Source organism: Arvicola amphibius, chromosome 5 (assembly GCF_903992535.2).
Source record: "Arvicola amphibius chromosome 5, mArvAmp1.2, whole genome shotgun sequence".
Lineage (NCBI taxonomy): Eukaryota > Metazoa > Chordata > Mammalia > Rodentia > Cricetidae > Arvicola > Arvicola amphibius.
The window spans coordinates 63,112,426-63,131,018 of NC_052051.1; the positions used below are offsets into that span (position 1 = coordinate 63,112,426).

Below are 18,593 nucleotides of genomic sequence, written 5' to 3' on the forward strand. Positions count from 1 at the left end.
AGGTCAAGAAAAGAACTGAAGTGTGTGCTAGGGAATAACATTTGTGAGATAAGGCTGCTGCTGCTGCTGCTTCTTTTTAAAATTTACTTATTATGTATACAGTGTATGCCAGCAGGCATGCCTGCTTGCCAGAAGAGGGAACCAGATCTAATTATAGATGGTTGTGAGCCATCACGTGGTTGCTGGCAATTGAACTGAGGACTTCTGGAAGAGCAGCCAGTGCTCTTAAGCACTGAGCCATCTCTCCAGCCTGTAAAACTGCTTCTTTCATTGTTCAGAGCATACAAAATAGAGCATGCAGTTTACTCAATGTCAGCAAACATTTAGGGATAAGCATTCTGTTAAAACAATAGCACTGTTTCTTACTAAATTTTTATTGATACTTCATTTACTTGAGCTTTGATTTATTTTAAAAGACACTGTTTAGTCAATAATCTGGTCCATATTATTTAATACTGTGCAACTAGAAATTACAAAGTATGTGAGATCTTATTTTAAATATGTTCTTCTCAAAACTGGAAATCTATACTAACATACAAATCAATCATTCTATTTCTCTCTGAGAAGTAAGCTATGAAAGCAAACTATACACACCACATCCTTTGTGATCACACATTAAATTTATTAGATGGATACTAAGGAAAAGTGCAATCTGAAGCCATGGAATTATTTCATGCATGTGAAAAGTTAATGAACTTAAAAGGATCAGAATCAAATCCTTCAGTCTCATGAGCATCACACTACACCATGTTAACCTGCCCAAATGGTCGATAAGACCATGGAAAGAAAAGCACTAAGAAGAAAGACAGGCTGTATTTCCTGTCTTAAGGTTTCAGAGATGATGCAGGTTATGAAATTCTCACATCCTGAAAAAGGACTTCTTACATACCTCACCTCTTAATCACAAAACTGCAGTCATCTGGAGTGAGAACATAGCAATCAATTACTACAAGCAATGTCCGTCCTGTGGAGTACATAGCCATCTGGAATGATAGCTATACAAAACCAGAATTTAGTGAAAAGTAACACTTTAAATATTTTCACAGCAAAAAAAGATGCTGGGGAGGCCTCTTAGTAGTCACTCTTTAGGTGTTAAAATGTTAAAGACGTACATTGGAGTATGAGGAGAAATTTGATTATCTCTTCTGGAAGTTTTGCAAGCCTTATTAAAGAAAGATGATGGATGGATCAGGAGTGATATTCAAAAGCAATTCTAAGACAAGGACAATTCAGAACTGTTAAGGTATTCCAGAATTGAGTACACTAATGCTAAAAATGGTTAAAACAAAACAAAACAAAAACCACTTGCATATAGTTTGCTGGGATTTCATACTAACCATTAGAGGAGGTAGTGATGCAATGTGTTGGAACTTAAAGTACAATGTCAGCATTAATTGTAAACAATTCTGAAACAAGTATAGAACTTTTCAGAACACATGTAGTGAAAAATTAGATTTCATATAAAATCAGAATTGAAAAAGCAAAAAATAGAAGTATTTAGTAAATTTACTCAAATGAAGTTTAAATGCTACAGAAATGAAAAATATTAGAAATTATATACAATAAAAAGTGAATATAAATTAGCCAACTCCAAGAACATTTCCAGTTAAACATTCATACAAATACATATTCACCTTTTTTCTTTGTATACGAATAACACATTCATACAAACATATCATGAAGATTCTGGCAAAAAGAAATTCAGAGATGCTAAAAATTTCTCAAGTTTAAAAAATGGTGTAGAATATATTTCAACAACATTCTACATGAATGTAAACCCCTGATTTAATTCCATGATTTTATCATGCCAGAAGCATGGCTGTTTTTAATTTTTTTAAAAGAGATATTGGTATTATAACACATTGGCTTATCAATAATTAAGGCATTTGTACACGGTATCAGTGTGGACAAAAATTTTTAATATTACTTATTATCATGTTTTAAACTTTTGAAGTCTTTTCAACAGAAGAAATAGCTGCACACATTTAAGTGTTTCTTCATAAAACACAACAAAAATTAATGATTGGTCTTTGTAGTTCCTGGTAATAGTCCTGTCTTGTTTTGAATACTATAATGATATTCTTATGCAGGAATGAGTTAAGACCCAGAAAGAAGTTCTTGAACACCCCTACCAAACGGCCATAATGGTTCTGTGTGCAGCAAAGGCGAACAGTCTTCATAGTGCACTTTCACCTCACTGAAGTTGAAGTTGCTCCTTCCGGATATTTCCACTTCAATGTGAAGTACATTGTTAGGATTTCATTAGTGGCTTTATTATGTGGCTTTTTAAAAGAAAAAAAATGTTTTTATTTCTTCCACAGTTCACAGTTCTCAGGAGAGACCTACTTTTGGAAATCATATAATCCAGCGCTGTTTGAACAGCCAAATACTCTTTAGAAGATGAAATCTCTCAATGCAACTGTAATAAATAAGCATCTACATCCTTAAAGGATAAAACAAAAACATTCCATTAGTTAATAAAGCAAATATAAACACACACAACCCTCTTTCTTTTCTGTTTTTGTTTCTTAATTTGCCCTAGATCCCTTTGTAACCTTTAAAAAGAAGGAAGAAATTTTATTCAAATTTTTTTTATTTTTATTTTTTTATTCAAAAATTTTATCTGCATTTGTTTATTGCAGGGCCTGGCATATAGTGCATGTTCAAAAATGCTGAGTAAAACTAAGTGAATGTTTTGATTCCTGTGCTCAAACAATTCTGCTTTGCAGTCAACATTTGCAGCAATTCTGTAACTGCTATATAAATCAAAGCTTGAAGCATACATAGTTTGACAATATCATTTCTCTAATTTTTAAATATGATTTATTTTTATTTCATTTTATTTTTTTATTTATTGTTTTGGTTTTTCTAGACAAGATGTCTCTGTGTAGCCCTTGCTGTCCTGGAACTCACTCTGTAGATCAGGTTGGCCTGGGCATGTGCCACCACCACCCAGCTTATTTTTATTTTATGTGTATGAGTGTTTGCATGCTTGTATGTATGTGTACCACAAGTTAGGAGAGGCAGGGTGATTGGAGGTGGTGGGAGGATACGATTAGTACCAGAATGTACTATACACACATATGAAACTGTCAAAGAAAACGTTTACTTTTAAAATGACATATTAGGTACTGATATTGTAATAAAGACTTGATTATCGATCTCACATTGAAATTAATTACTTAACAATTTTCAGTATTACTATAGTATCTTAAGTCCATGTTTATAAGAAAAGGTTTTTTTTTGCTTTGTTTTATTTTGTTTTTTTAAATAAAAAGAAAACTGAAGGGGGCTGGAGAGATGGCTCAGCGGTTAAGAGCATCGCCTGCTCTTCCAAAGGTCCTGAGTTCAATTCCCAGCAACCACATGGTGGCTCACAACCATCTGTAACGAGGTCTGGTGTCCTCTTCTGGCTGCAGGCATACATGCAGACAGAATAATGCACACAAAATAAATAAATAAATGAGTAAGTAAGTAAATAAATAAATAAAAAGAGAGCTGAAGATAGTCAGGCTTGGTAGCATATTCCTCTGATCCCAGCACATAGAGGGCTGCAGCAAGATGGTAATTTCGGCATCAGTGTGGGCCTCATAGAGCCCCAACTATACAGACCTTGCCTTAGTAACCATTAACATAAAAAAGTGAAGTTCTAAGGAAACATGCTTTCAGCTCTACTATGGTCTTCAGGGTAATGCATTTTGTATACCTTAAAAACACAAAACAAGCCGGGCGGTGGTGGCGCACGCCTTTAATCCCAGCACTCGGGAGGCAGAGGCAGGCGGATCTCTGTGAGTTCGAGGCCAGCCTGGTCTACAAGAGCTAGTTCCAGGACAGGCTCTAAAAAAGCTGCAGAGAAACCCTGTCTCGAAAAACCAAAAAAAAAAAAAAAAAACAAACAAACAAACAAAAAAAAACACAAAACAAACAACTTCAGGGAAATAAAGTTCTGTTTATAAGACTTTCATCATTAAAGATTCTGAAGGATATTAGAAAAGATGAATTTGAATAAAGCATGACTATACACAAAACATTAAAAAGTCAATAATCAAGAGGAAAAAAAAAACAGTGAATTAAAGAATTCTAAGGCATGGTGGCACAAGCCTTTAATCCCTGAACTTGGGAGGCAGAGACAGGTAGATCTCTGAGTTTGTGGCCAGTCTGGTCTACAGTGTGAGTTCCAGGATAGCCATGACTATACATTAAAACCCTGTCTCCAAACAAACAAACCAAAAGCATTTTTGCCAGCCATGGTAATATACATTTTTAATCCCCACACTTGGGAGGCAGAGGCAGGAAGACTTCTGTTTGAGTTTGAGGCCTGTTTGGTCTACAGAGCTTCAGGCCAGCCAGGGCTTCATGGGCAAACATGGTGTCAAGAGAAACATTAGAAAGGTGAGACAGAGAAGAGCAAATGGATTAGGGGGATCTGCTGAGTATAATCACCCAGAGTGACACATTTAATGCTTGGTGTCATTTGTTCCTTTTTATGTAGGTATCCAAGGAATGTTTCATGAGTCAATGATATAAAGATTTCCTTAATTCATATAATGCGCTTATTTCCTGGTAAATACCTACTAATTTTTTTTTTACTACTAATTCTTTCTGCAATTATACTATCAATGTCCTCTATGAGTTGAAGTATTAAAATCCAAACTAGCAATGTATCTTTTTCCTATAAGAGATAAGCATATCAATACATATTACTATTAGATTCATGTCTAGCTTTTAAATTACAAATATAGATTACCTTAGCTATATTACCAGTATATCCTGGAACCAAAGTAAGATGGCTTTCCTGTTCCCATAATCCATTCAATTGTTGCTTTAAAATTTTAATATTTCTAAGAGTAAAAAAAGAAAAATGAGAAAGCAAATAGTAAGATATGGACTTGATTTTAATTTACATCAGTAAAAAAAATACACCAATTCAAGCAACTTCTTGAAGTTGTACGTGCCAGGCATGGAAATTCAAGCGTATTTAGTTACAAAAGAAGATAAGCAATAAATAAGCAGGTATTTGTAGCATGTGAACAACCTTCTTGGATATGACAAAGAAAATTCTGTGAGTCTACAAAGATTATGGAATTTAAGAGGTGGTTAGGGAAGAGAAAGTGTGTGTTTTCAAGACTGTTTTATTGTTTCTTTGTCCCTCCTCCTCTTATTTTTTAATTTTAATTGTTCCACCATGCCTAGCTTGAATCCAGCTCATCCATGTAGAATCCTCTTATTTTCAAGCTAAGGCAATACTCAAATCAGGATGATTCTAACAGTTTTCAGAGAGATCAGGCAGGATACTTCCATTTCCTACTGCACCAGGGGCAACTCCTTCCTTCTCCCTTATTGGTACAGGGCATGTGAAGGTTAAACCACTGCTGGGTTGCTTTCCTTCTTGAGGGAATGGCTGAGGTAGGTATGCTGTCTTACACTCTGCACTGAGAAAGGTGGCTGAAGATTGCTGAGTTTGAAGGTAAGTCTTTGCTACACAATGAAAAGCCACGAAATAAAAAAACAAAAAGATCAAAGACAAGGTTCTGGCAGAAGAGATATAGGGAGTTAAAAGGTTCTGTGTGGTTTTTCATAAATAAAAATTACCTCGTTTTAATATTTCTCTGAAAATGAAGAGAATAAAATTATGGGATAAACTCACTACTTTGTTTAATTAAGATACTTTTTCATAGAAATTTCAGCATGAATTATCTTTAAAGCTATACGTACCCATCACTTGTAATTTCTGATTTAGAAGAGAGTTCTGACCACCACCTTTTTATTACTGCTTGAAGCCAGTTTAAGCCAACTATTACATATCTGAAATGAAATATTTTGACAGAATTTGTTTTCATATAACAAGCCTTTAGAAAAGACGACACTCTCCCACCTAAAAGCTCCCACACATACACATACTTCTCCCTTAAGAAAAACATATTTCAATACTCTTATGATCCTCACAAAACCATATAACTTACACAGCTGTTCTTAGATGCTTTTGTAACTATCCTTTATTATTTACATTTCTTTCCTAATCGAACTATAAACTTCTTGGAAATAGGAACAACAGGGATGGAGACCGAGGACTCCGTGGGTGAAGGCACCTGACACAAAACCTAACAGCCCAGTTAATCTCTGCAGTTCACATAGTGAAAGAGAACCAACTCCTACAAGTTGTTCTGTCCCCCTCTGTATATAACCAGGTTATCATATATGTCCCATGTAGCCCAGTCTCCTATTTATTTACGAAACGCAGAATCAGAATGTTGAAAGAGAAAAGGGGAGATTTAGATTAGTACTTACTCTTCAAATTTGCTTTGAAGTAAAGACTTTACTAGAGGCAGTAAGTCTACACAGCAGCCAAGTGAGATATATTGCTTTTCTTCCTGTAAACTAAGGAAATTCTAAGTTATAAAAGATAAGCCGATTATAATTTGTTTTTCTTTAAAGCTTACCTTTTTTTCTGAAAAAATACTGTTTTTACCTATTGGTTAGAACAGGAAGGCAATCTACCACAACTCCAAGGTCTTCTATCCTGCAAGTACAAAACAAGATACCACTGCTTACATTCATGTTGCAATTTCCATCCTTTTTTGGAGGCATTCAACATTTAACAAATAACTTCAGTATTCATCATGAGTCAAGGACTGAGGATATATATAAAGAGGAAAATGGAGACAGGGCTTGCTTTCCAATGCCTGAATAGGAGGTGGCAATGGAACAAAGGGACAAACAAGTAAAATACATAGAGCAGGACGCTAATGGTAAACACTACAGAGGAGAAGAAAACAGGAAGAGGTGGAAAAGGATGAATTACATCTTTTTAAAAAGTACTCAATGACCCAGCACTCGGAAGGCAGAGGCAGGCGGATCTCTGTGAGTTCGAGACCAGCCTGGTCTACAAGAGCTAGTTCCAGGACAGGCTCCAAAGCCACAGAGAAACCCTGTCTCGAAAAACAAAAAAAAAACCAAAAAAAAAAAAAAAAAACAAAAAAAAAAAAAAATACTCAATGAGGCATCAGTTAAGTATCAAGAAAGGAGTATTTGAGAGACTTAAATAAAACGAGGAGATGATGCTTAAAATTCTGAAAGGCTTTGTTTTTTCTTTTCAAAAGGTAAGTTTCCTACACTTAGTTTTACAGCTAAGAAAAGAAAAAGTAGCAGCTTTTTCAGTCTGATAAGAGTTTTCTGTATTCTCATTAAATTTAAATTGGTGATGAATGTAATTTAAACTATACTGACTCTCTGGATGCTAAATACAATGGCTTAAATTTTTAACATAAAAACTTTTTAAAAGAGTCACTTTTCATATCTTATTAAAATTATTCATGTTAAATAAAGAACAAAAAAAATCACACTCACCTCACTAAATAAGCTACAAGCTCACTTATACTTCTCTTTCTCCAGAAAGTCAAAGCTACATTCAATCTCAAATTCCTGCTGAACAGAACCTGGGCCATTGTCTCGTGGTCCTGAGACACCTGAAAGGCAATCAATCAGGCAATCATCTAATGTGTTAAATCATAATGAAACACGACACAGCCTTTTTTTTTTTTTTTTTTTTTAAATGAAAACAGTCTGGTAGACACAGCTTTAAATTATATAAGGGCAACAATTCCTTTTACTGGTCCTCAGAAAGGAATATAACAGTTTGCAGTTGAATACAGAGAATGAACGATGTAAACAAATTTAGGACCTTTTCTTGCCTCCCCTTGCTACCAATTTTCAAAAATCTGAGTTAAGCTATTTCTAGTTAACCCATAAACCCAAGACTTAATTTTATGCATGTGAATACAGAAAAAGGTAAGCATATAAACGGGTTATTATCAAATGAGCAGCATGAGAAAGGAAGTACAAACCTGAGTTATGTCCTGTTACAAAAGTTGCAAATGTACCATCTACATGAATTTTTAAACAAAGTAATATTTGGTATAAAAACTTTAGCTCAAAACTATTCAAGACAAAAAAATGAATACTCTACTGGCAAAACTGTGTGACATCATTCTCCAGAAACAATTACAGCTACTGAACTGGAATGTGTCCTCTAAATCATGCTTTAGACAATGAAAAGTAAGTATATCAAGCTAAAAATTAAATTTTTAAAAGCTCTTCCTTTTGACTATACATGAACATATGAAATCTATGAACATTTTCAATGCTAAAATACATATTGGCTTCAGTTAACAAAAAAAAATAGCATAGTTTTAGTCTTTACATATCACCATTTAGAATATTTGTTTCTTTTTATTAATACTGTTTCTGTGAATTTCATGATGTGTGTAAAATATATGCATCTGTACAATTACTTTCCTTAGAGTTTATTTTACAGCTAGAAGAGATAGTGGCAGGTTTGCTGAATAAGGTCCCCACCAGGTCGTTCTGAGAATCCAGCAAAATGTGACTGGATAACAGCCTTCAGTGATCTACTTTTTAAGGCAAAATGTCTTTTCCCCCTTTAATTTTTTCCTTGCCAACTTGTCATTTTGGGTATTTACAGTAGCCTGTCAGGCATTTGATTTTACAGGGAGTTAATCTGTACAACTGTCTTAGGGTTGATTTCAATGGGTGACTGCTGAGAGAGTAACACAAGGGGGAAAAGAAAGCAAGAACTTCAAACCAAGCCAAAGCAACCTAGTGTACTGTACAATATGAATGAAGTTAAGCTATAATGACTTACCTCAGAAAAGAAGCCACTATACTTTGATGACGGGCTTTCTGTCTGTGAAGAACCATGATCACTGGTGTTAACTACAAATGTTCGACTATCATGGCGTAAATTTTCAGGCAGATGGCCTGCGCAAGCCAGTTCATTTTCTTTATTTGCCATGTCACAGCCCCCGCTGTTAGGGGACTGCTTAGCTCTGTAACTAGGATTTGGAAAGGGATGACGAACTAACTTCCTGTGATAGAGCACCTTCCGCAGTTTATCTGGATTTTTCACAGCTTGTCCAACTGTTCTGTAAAAAGAATTTATTTCTTAAGTGAAAAAAAGGAAAAGGTACGAAGAGAAATTTTTAAATGTGAATTTTAATTGTCTACATTTTGTAATTGTAATCCACTAAAATTAGAAGATAATAATTTAAAAAGTCAACTTTTATTTTGAAGAGGAAAATAAAAGTTACAAATCAACTGGAAGGCAATGAAAAGAAAGTGGCAAGTTATAGGAAATGAAAACAGAAAAGGACAAGAGGTACTGTTTTTAAAATGACATTTTAAAGGCAATCATGGGAGCAAGAAAATATTAACATTTTTGAGACATCGAAGCTTTTTCTAAACTGAAATTTATTTTCTAACAAATAAAAATTATTCACATTTGAATATTTTAAATTTATGTATTTTAAGCTGAATCATACTTAATTTTGTGTATGAACGAACACAAGAGAGAAAAATCCCATAGAGTACAAGAGTTTCCAGATCCTTTGGGATCATTATTACTTTTTCTTTTTTGCATCCTTTCCACCATAAGAGAAACAGTTCTCTCTCACCATGATAAACTGCCTCATCACAGCCCCGAAGGCAACAAGTCATAGACTGAAGTTCTGAAACCATGAGCCAAAGGTTTCTCACTATGTGGCTTGGGCAAAGTCTGCATTCATAAAATTCTGTTGCAAGTGCTAGGAATCTAGGCATACACAACCACAACAGCCCCCCCCCCCCCCCCCCACACACACACAAGTTTCTTCCCTATAAAAAAGTCACAGTACTGGGAAGCTAACTAAAAAAAAAAAAAAACAAAAAAAAAAACATGCTACTATAGAATATTTTACCAAAAGAAACACGCTTTCCAGAACAAACAGAAAAATTATGAAAATAGCGGTTTCACAATTTTATCAATTTCTGATGCTCAGTTTAACAGAAGACTGTTTATTTTCATTTCTGTCTCTATTTGTTCTCTTGTATTTCATTTTATTCTATTTCCAAATAACTCTTCTTGTAGAAGAGTAGAAATGGACAGAATGAACAAGGACTTCAAACACTCCCTGCAAGGGCCTCAGAGAGTCCCAGGTCCTTGGGTAATATCTTGGATACAAGTAGTTTACAATGCTGTTTCTGATAACTCTGGAATGCATGCCATTTTTACTACTTTCTGGCTACACAACCTGAGCAAATCACTTATTTCCTGTGACTATTAGTATTCTCTTCACTGTTTAGTAATAATGGCAGCTATAAAAGGAACAGATAATACTAATGTATTAGTACAGAGACTGGCACAGAAAAACTGTCTGACAAGTTAACTACAATTATAATAAAAAGAACACTTATTTGTTTTATGTCTTTATCTCTAACCACTTTTAAAAATTTCCTTCAAACTTTAAAGAAGCTCTTACCTACTTATGTAAGCAGCCAACTGTTTTGGAGATTTCTTAACCTAAAAATCAAAGCAAATAGTGGTATCACATTCAGTTCTTTAGTAATAGTTACGAAAACTTTATGACTGATGTCAACAATGCAACGTAAAATTCAATAGGTTATTTTCAGGTCAATGTATTCTCTGTCCTAACATCATGGTTTCAACCACTAGGTACACTACTGTATCTCGTATATATGGAAAAGCAACATATCTACCACCCCCTTGTATTGAACTTAAAAGGTGCTAAATCAATCAGTTCAAACTTAATGTGGCTTAAAGCAAATTATTTCAGTGCCATTAAACCTCTCAATGAACAAAATGCATGACTGAGTTCCTTGTCAACTAAAACATTTATATTACAGCTTATAAAAACAGCATACTTGGCTGGGTTGTGGTGGTGCACGTCATTAATCCCAGCATTTAGGAGGCAGAGATCTATGTGAGTTCAAGGCCAGCCTGGTCTATAGAGTGAGTTCTAGGACAGGCTCCAAAGCTACACAAAGGAACTGTCTCAAAAAATAAAACAACATGCTTGACAAAATCTTATTATAACTTTAGGAATAATAGTCTTGTTTCATTAATTCTACTTAATCTAAGAAATTTAACAGATTTGGTTTAAATTTCTTACTTACCTCCTTCATGTTCTTACTAGTGAAATTAGAGATCCTCTTTCTAGGAAGATCAATAGGATGATCCTCAATACTATTAGAGAAGTTCCGTTTTTTAACATGGTGGGTGTCAGATGCCATAATCTCCTAAGTGCCTAGGAAAATAAAAATAATAGAAAATTTAAAAGGCCAAAGAACGTGATCTTTATAGCATGTATGTACGTAAATCAACGGCGCTGGGTGGTGGTGACACACGCCTTTAATCCCAGCACCGGGGAGGCAGAGGCAGGTGGATCTCTGTGAGTTTGAGGCCAGCCTGGTCTACAAGAGCTAGTTTCCAGGACAGGCTCCAAAGTGACAGAGAAAGCCTGTCTTGAAAAACCAAAAGAGAAAAGAAAAGAAAAGGAAAGGAAAGGAAAGGAAAGGAAAGGAAAGGAAAGGAAAGGAAAGGAAAGGAAAGGAAAGGAAAGGAAAGGAAAGGAAAGGAAAGGAAAGGAAAGGAAAAAAAGAAAAAGAAAAAGACATGGGTGTTACTGTTTGCTTGCTTCCTTCTGAGAAAAGGCCTTGTAGCCCAGCCTGGCTTCATATTCCAGATCCTCCTGGCGTCCTGACTGTTGGGGTTAGTATGTGCCAGGACTACAATTCTATTCTATGAAAAGCATAAACTCATGTTCTTAGAATAATATCAGGTACAAATGCAGTTGAAAGAACATATTCTAAACACCAAGAGTCATATAAGCGTTTACACGCTAAATTTTGAAACCTTTCTTTCACTTGGCTCACCAGGGCTTACAATTCTCCAAGGAGAGCACAAAAGATGATTCTTTGGAACACTGACCAGTCCCACAGTAAAACATACATACATATAAACCTATGAGCACACACACATATACATATCCCTTAAACATATGGATATAATGGTAGTAAAAGTTGTCAAAGAAGTTTCTGTATTTAGTTTACAGTGATGCTTATCTATCAGAGATAACAAAACCAATCGTGAGACCCAGTCTGAAAAAACAAAGCAATGAAATATTGCTAGAAATTTAAAAATAGGATATATTAAGACTAAAACAAATACACAAACAAAGAAAAAGAAAAACCTCAAATACGTAGGGACAGAGAGATGGCTTACCAGTTGAGAACACTGGCTGCTCTTCCAGATAACCTGGATTCAATTTCCAGCATCCATATGGTATAGATCACAAGGTCTGCAATTCTAGTTACAGGGGATCTGACATCCTCTTCTAGACTCAGTGGGCATTGAATGCATGTGGTGCACAGACATACATGCAGGCAAAGCACCCACACACATTAAAAAATTAAGACAAAACAAAACAAAAACCTTAACAGAAGTTGAAAGAGAAATTTGAAGTTATCTTCTAGAACATATGGGCAAATGATAAAAAGAATCAGAAGATAGGCTTAGAGGGCCCAACATCCAAACAAAAGAAGTACAAGGAAGAATAACAAGAGACCAATTAGAAATTAATGACAAAATTTAAGAAAACTATACAAAACTGAAGGTCACAAATTTCTAGATGAAAATGGCTCCACCCAAGTCACAACAATAATGAATGAAAACAAACCTAGATGGTACCACTTCAAATTTCACAGAATTAAAAATACAAAAAAGAAACAAACAACAACAACAAAAAACCCTAGAGAAAGTACTATGACTGATTAAAGAAGCTGGATTAAGAAAAAATGGCCAGGTGTGGTGGCACACACTTTTAATCCCAGGACCTGGAAAGCAGAGGCAGGAGATCTCTGTGATTTAAGAGGCCAGCTTAGTCTACATAGTGAATTCCAAGCTAGCCAGCATGATAGAGAGAACCTTTAACAAAACAAAACAAAACGCCCCAAAATCGGGCAACAACTTCATTTAGTCAAATGTGAGGGGCAGCAACCATTCAAAGTTCAAAACAAATTCCTTTCCAGTAGCAAGAATGACAGGATTCTAAAAGGATAAATGAATTCTAAAATGAAGTCTAACATTCTAGCAGTGTAGATTTTCTGATCTATACTGGAACAGGTTATAAAGCTTAGAAGAGCTAGGTGGTGGCAGCACAAGCCTTTAATCCCAGAATTCGAGAGGCAGAGGTAGGCTGATCTCTGTGAGTTCGAGGCCCGCCTGGTCTATAGAGCAAGTTCCAGGATAGCCAAAGCTACACAGAAAAATCCGTCTTGGGGGTGGGGGTGGGGTTTAGAATAAAAATATTCACAGAAATGAAATGAGTTTTTAAATAAAAACTGGGCCAGGCTTGGTGGCACAGCACTTTAATCACAGCACTCTGAAGGCAGAGGCAGGTCAGCCTGGTCTACAGAGTGAGTTCAAGACAGCTAGGGCTACACAGAGCTATACCCTGTATAAAGACATAAATAAACAAACATATAGACAGAAAAACAAACAAAGTGCTGGATACCCATTAAAGGAAAAAAGACAGAGAAAGAGAACTAGAGCCAGAAGGAAATGGCATACTTTAAAGTGCTATAACACACACTCCTCCTTGCCTAACTAGGCTTCTATAAGAAATAATATTCAGCAGGAATGAAGGGGGAACAATGACATTCTCTCTCTCTCTTTTTTTTTTTTTTGGTTTTTCAAGACAGGGTTTCTCTGCAGCTTTGTTAGAGCCTGTCCTGGACCTAGCTCTTGTAGACCAGGCTGGCCTCGAACTCACAGAGATCCGCCTGCCTCTGCCTCCCGAGTGCTGGGATTAAAAGCGTGCGCCACCACCGCCCGGCTGACATTCTCATACAAAAAAAATTAAGATAATTCATTGCCAGCCTACAAGAATGGCAAAAGGGCTGTGGGGGTAGCTCAGTGGTTAAGAGCACACTGCTCTTGGAGAAGACCTGAGTTTGGTTCCCAGCATCCATGTCATGTTGCTCACAGCCACCTGTAATTTTGGTTCCAAGGGATTTGATGCTGGCACCCTCAAGCACCTGTACTCATGTGCACAGATACATACACTCACATAATGTTAAAAGAGTCTTAAAAAATGAAGTGTATATTTGTTCTTGAGTTTTCAGAAATATTTTTGGTGGTTGAAGCATTTTGTAATACTACATAAACATGGTTCAAAATATACACAAAGGAAGAGTATTTACAATAACTGTAAATATTTACAAAAACTGTAACAGAGGGTAAAAGGAAATTAAGATGTAAAGTTTCTACATAACTTCACTCAAACTCATAAACTGCCAATACCAGTAAACCAATAAAAGGCTATATTAAGAATCATACTTTAAGCCAGGCAGTTAATCCCAGCATTCAGGAGGCAGAGGCAGGCGGATCGCTGTGAGTCAGAAGTCAGCCTGGACTACAAGAGCTAGTTCCAGGACAGGCTCCAAAGTTACAGAGAAACTGTCTTAAAAAACAAAACAAAACAAAACTTTAAAAAAATTGTAGCTAAAATAGAATATTCAAGCAATTCATAGAAAAGTAAAATAAACAAAAAAGAACAAAAACCAAAAATGACAGACTTAAGCCTAAAACACAGCAATTTACCTTATATGCATTTTTTAAAAATATTTATTATTATTATTATTATTAGTAGTAGTAGTAGTAGTAGAGTAGTAGTAGTAGTAGTAGTAGTAGTAGTAGTGTGTGTGTGTGCATAAGTACACACACGCGTGTGTGTGCATGTATACCATAGTGTGCCTGTGGGAGGACAACTCTGGAGTTGATTCTCTCTTCTGCCATTACATGTGTTCTAAGGATTAAACTCAGGCTCTGTGGTTTGTGCAGCAAGTACTTTCCCTATGGAGTAGTCTGAACAGCTCTTAAACGTTATTCAGTGATCTAGACACGCTAGTTAAAACACAGATGTTGGGACAGTAGATTAAGAAACATGACCTAACGATATGCTGTCTATTTTATATTGCTCAGGTTTTTTTTGTTTGTTTGTTTGTTTGTTGTTGTTGTTTTAGAAAGGGTTCCACTTTCACTATGTAGCCCTGGCCAGCCTCAAACTCAGAGATCCACCTGCCTCTGCCTCCCGAGTACTGGAATTAAAGGTGTGTTCCACTTTGACCTGTTATATAGTGCTGAGTATCATACATGCTAGTCAAACACTTTCCCAACTGAGCTACATTCCAACCACACACAACATTTTTAAAAATGAAAGACATTATCATTAGAAAAATAGAATCAAAACTACATGAAATACTATTTTATGCCCACTAGATGGCTATGCAACAAAGACAAAAAAAAAAAAGTGCTGAGAAAAATGTGGAGAACCAATGACCTTCAGGCATCACTATGCAAAGTCTTCTTTACACACTATCTCCTTCCCTCTGTCAGTACTGGGGATGGACATCTAGTGTGATATGTATATGAGGCAAGTGCTTTCCCAATAAGCTAAAATTCCAGCCATGTCAATTTCTTACTATTAAATACAAATTTACAATAAAAATCAGCAATTTCACTCTTTCATATTTACTGAAGGGGAAGGGAAACATGTTTACAAAAAAATTGTATGCAAATAATGAGGATAGTCAGAAGACAAATATTTTGAATGTTTATCAACTGGCTAGCAAATTAAATGTGTCCTATCTATCTATATTGACTAGCAGCAAAAATGAACTAAGTACTCATAAATCTGTGTACGCGTGAGCAGTATAGTAAGTAAAAGAGGACATGAAAGACAAGTCATGTGACAGAATTCCATTTATATGAAAAATGTACAGATAGAAAACAGGTTGCTTCAAGCTGGAGTAGCAATGGAAGTAACTGCCCAAGGGCACAAAGCTTTTCACAGTGACAGAAATGCTCTAAACATATATTGGGAGAATGTTCCATTCTGCACTTAACAATTAGTGAATTGTTTGTTTGTTTATTTATTTATTTATTTATTTATTTATTTATTTATTTATTTATTTATTTATTTTGGTTTTTCGAGACAGGGTTTCTCTGTAGCTTTGGAGCCTGTCCTGGAACTAGCTCTTGTAGACCAGGCTGGTCTCGAACTCACAGAGATCCGCCTGCCTCTGCCTCCCGAGTGCTGGGATTAAAGGCGTGCACCACCGCCGCCCGGCGAATTGTATATTTAAAACAGGTGAGTTTCATGGTGTATATATACTTTGCATCACAATAAAGATTTATAAGGGGAATTACCAAAATTGTAAGACAAAGACTCTGTAAGCTACACATTCTGTTTTACCCATGCCTCTTGCATTAAACAACACCTTTCTTGAGCAATAATACAGCATTGTCCTTCTTCCCCAAAGGCACTTAGCAATGCTACTACTGGAACTAGTTTCGAGTCTTCTATGCTTTTGAAGTTCTAACTGGAAAGGGTATTTTTTTTAACAAGCAAAGAACAAAATAAGTAGGGCCCTAAAAGAACAAAAGCAAAGAGAAAGAGATCGAAAAGGGAACAATATTCTAATTTTATTTTACAACGTCTAAACATCAGATGTATAATTTGTAGTTTTCTTACAATAAGGCAATGCTTACAATCAGTAGCTTGTTTGAGAAAAACAACAGCGTAAAAATGGAGCTCACAGGACGATTTCTCTTTATATAGTAACTATCTCCTACCAGAAAGATAAAAAGGGATCTATTCATATACTCTACTACAATGACTGCCTAATTAAGTAATTAAACACTCAAAGTGTTCAGATCCTCTCTGTCTCCTCACAACAAGGAAAGCTCATTACACAGGAATGAAACATGTCTGGACAGTTCAAGACCAAGTTAGCTTTCTCTTTACATAAATACACTATACTATATTAACCATCCACATTGTATTTAACTTTGTAATTCCACTAGGCAATTTCTCTATGAAACAAAACACAGCTGTTGTTTTTTTGTTTTTATTATGCCATATATTTTTCTCCTGCTTGCCTCCCTTCTTCCCCCTTCCTCTTCTATCCTCTCCCATGACCCCCATGCTCCCAATTTACTCAGGAGATCTTGTCTTTTTCTATTTCCCATGTAGATTAGATCCATGTGTGTCTCTCTTAGGGTCGTCCTCTTTGTTGTCTAGGTTCTCTGAGGTTGTGAACTGTAGGCTGGTTTTTCTTTGCTTTGTGTCTAAAAGCCACTTATGAGTGAGATAAAGACATTCTTCTACTTACTACAAGAATTCCTTCTATATCTTCTAAGAGTCATAAAGATGAAAACAGTTTTTAGCCACTATTTCTTTCCTTCTACCTTCCCTCTTCCCTCTCTCCTTCCTGGATAAATCTTAGTTGGAGCTTAAAAAAAAATCACTACCTTATAATAATAAAATACATAAATAAGAAATAAATTCAGCAGTGCAATACCTTAACCACTTGATCACTTTGTCATATAATCCCAGGATTCAGGAGACAGAAGGGTCCATCCTTTGCTAAACAGAGAGACTCTCTCTCGAAAACAAAACAAAAAAGACAAAGACAAATCCCTTCCGAAGAAAGTCCTGAAAAGTTAAAGTTTTAAAAATTGGTATTTTAAAGCATAGGGTACCGGAGAGAATATTTTAATGGTAATGTGTTTGCCAAGTATGCACAGAACCCTGGGTTTGACTCTCTAGACTCACAACACTTAACGACAACAACAACAAAAACCAAAACTATTAAAACAGGATACAAAGCAATATACTGCATAATCCTGGTGTGATGGTTAATCTTGGTTGTCAAGTTGACTATATCTGTCATCAATTAAAACCGAAGCAGCTGGACGTTGAGGGATTTTCTTGATTGGATCAGTAAGTGGAGAAGACTCACCCTAAATGTGAGCCATACTTTCAGGCAGCAGCCTATATAAAATGACATATAGGAAGCTTTTTTCTTTTTGCCTGCTTGTCCTCACTCTATCCTGGAAGGTTCTTCTATCCTGTCCCTGAGATGTTCCTTCACTGGTATTGGAACCTACTTTTTAGGAATTCCAAGGGAGACTCAAGACTGGCAGCCTCTAGTACTCTAGCAGACTGGGACTGCTGAGAAATCCAGTCTTGAGGCCTAAACAACAACCAGATCCATTGCCTTTCCCTCTGGAGACATCCATAGTTTGATTACTCAGACTACAGCCTGTAAGCTACACTAATAAATCCTTTATTGTATTCATGCAATCAGTGCTGTTCTTTTGGAGAACCATAACTAATATATCTGTTTTTAAAGGTCCTATTAGTCCCCCCACAAAGGACACAAGGATAGAAAAAGACAAATAAGATCACATCAAATTTAAAAGCTTCTGCACAAAAGAAACATTCATTAGAAAGAAAACCTAAAGAATGGAAAAATATTTGCAAATTATATAATCTGACAAAGAGCTAATATCCAGAATAATACAGGAACTCAAAACCTGCAAGAGCAAAAAAGAAAGAAAAGAAAAATCAAGCAGCTCGATTAAAAATGGGCAACGAACCTTATTACAGTTTGGATCTGGAATGTCTCTGAAAGGTTGAAGGAGGTAAGACCTAGTGTGGAATCTAGGGGAAGTAGGTCACTGGCAGCATACTTAACTCTTAGCCCCTGGTCCCTCCCCTGCATTCTTTCTCCTTGGCCACAGTGAAATAAACAGTTTTGCTCTACAAGACTCTACATACAGTAATTTTCTGTCTTGCCACAGCAATGGGGTCAAATGAACTATAACCTCTGAAACCGTGAGCAAAAATAAATCTTTGCTCTTCTCAAGTAGTTTGCTCAGGTATTGTCACAGC

At 35.9% G+C, this 18,593-nt stretch overlaps 1 protein-coding gene across 1 annotated transcript in view; it reads right to left on the bottom strand.

Moving 5' to 3' along the window:
* Positions 1–600: 600 nt before the first annotated feature.
* The window catches only part of Katnbl1 (katanin regulatory subunit B1 like 1), a 38,636-nt gene continuing 20,643 nt past the window's right edge, over positions 601–18,593 (bottom strand). Inside the window, exons 2-10 of the mRNA XM_038330268.1 lie at positions 10,969–11,099; positions 10,314–10,354; positions 8,663–8,942; positions 7,348–7,466; positions 6,470–6,520; positions 6,289–6,378; positions 5,716–5,805; positions 4,748–4,841; positions 601–2,443 (exon numbers count right to left, since the gene is read on the bottom strand). Coding sequence (XP_038186196.1) covers positions 2,411–2,443; positions 4,748–4,841; positions 5,716–5,805; positions 6,289–6,378; positions 6,470–6,520; positions 7,348–7,466; positions 8,663–8,942; positions 10,314–10,354; positions 10,969–11,085 — 915 coding nt within the window. The 5' untranslated portion in view covers positions 11,086–11,099 and the 3' untranslated portion in view covers positions 601–2,410. The remainder of the gene's footprint in view (positions 2,444–4,747; positions 4,842–5,715; positions 5,806–6,288; positions 6,379–6,469; positions 6,521–7,347; positions 7,467–8,662; positions 8,943–10,313; positions 10,355–10,968; positions 11,100–18,593) is intronic.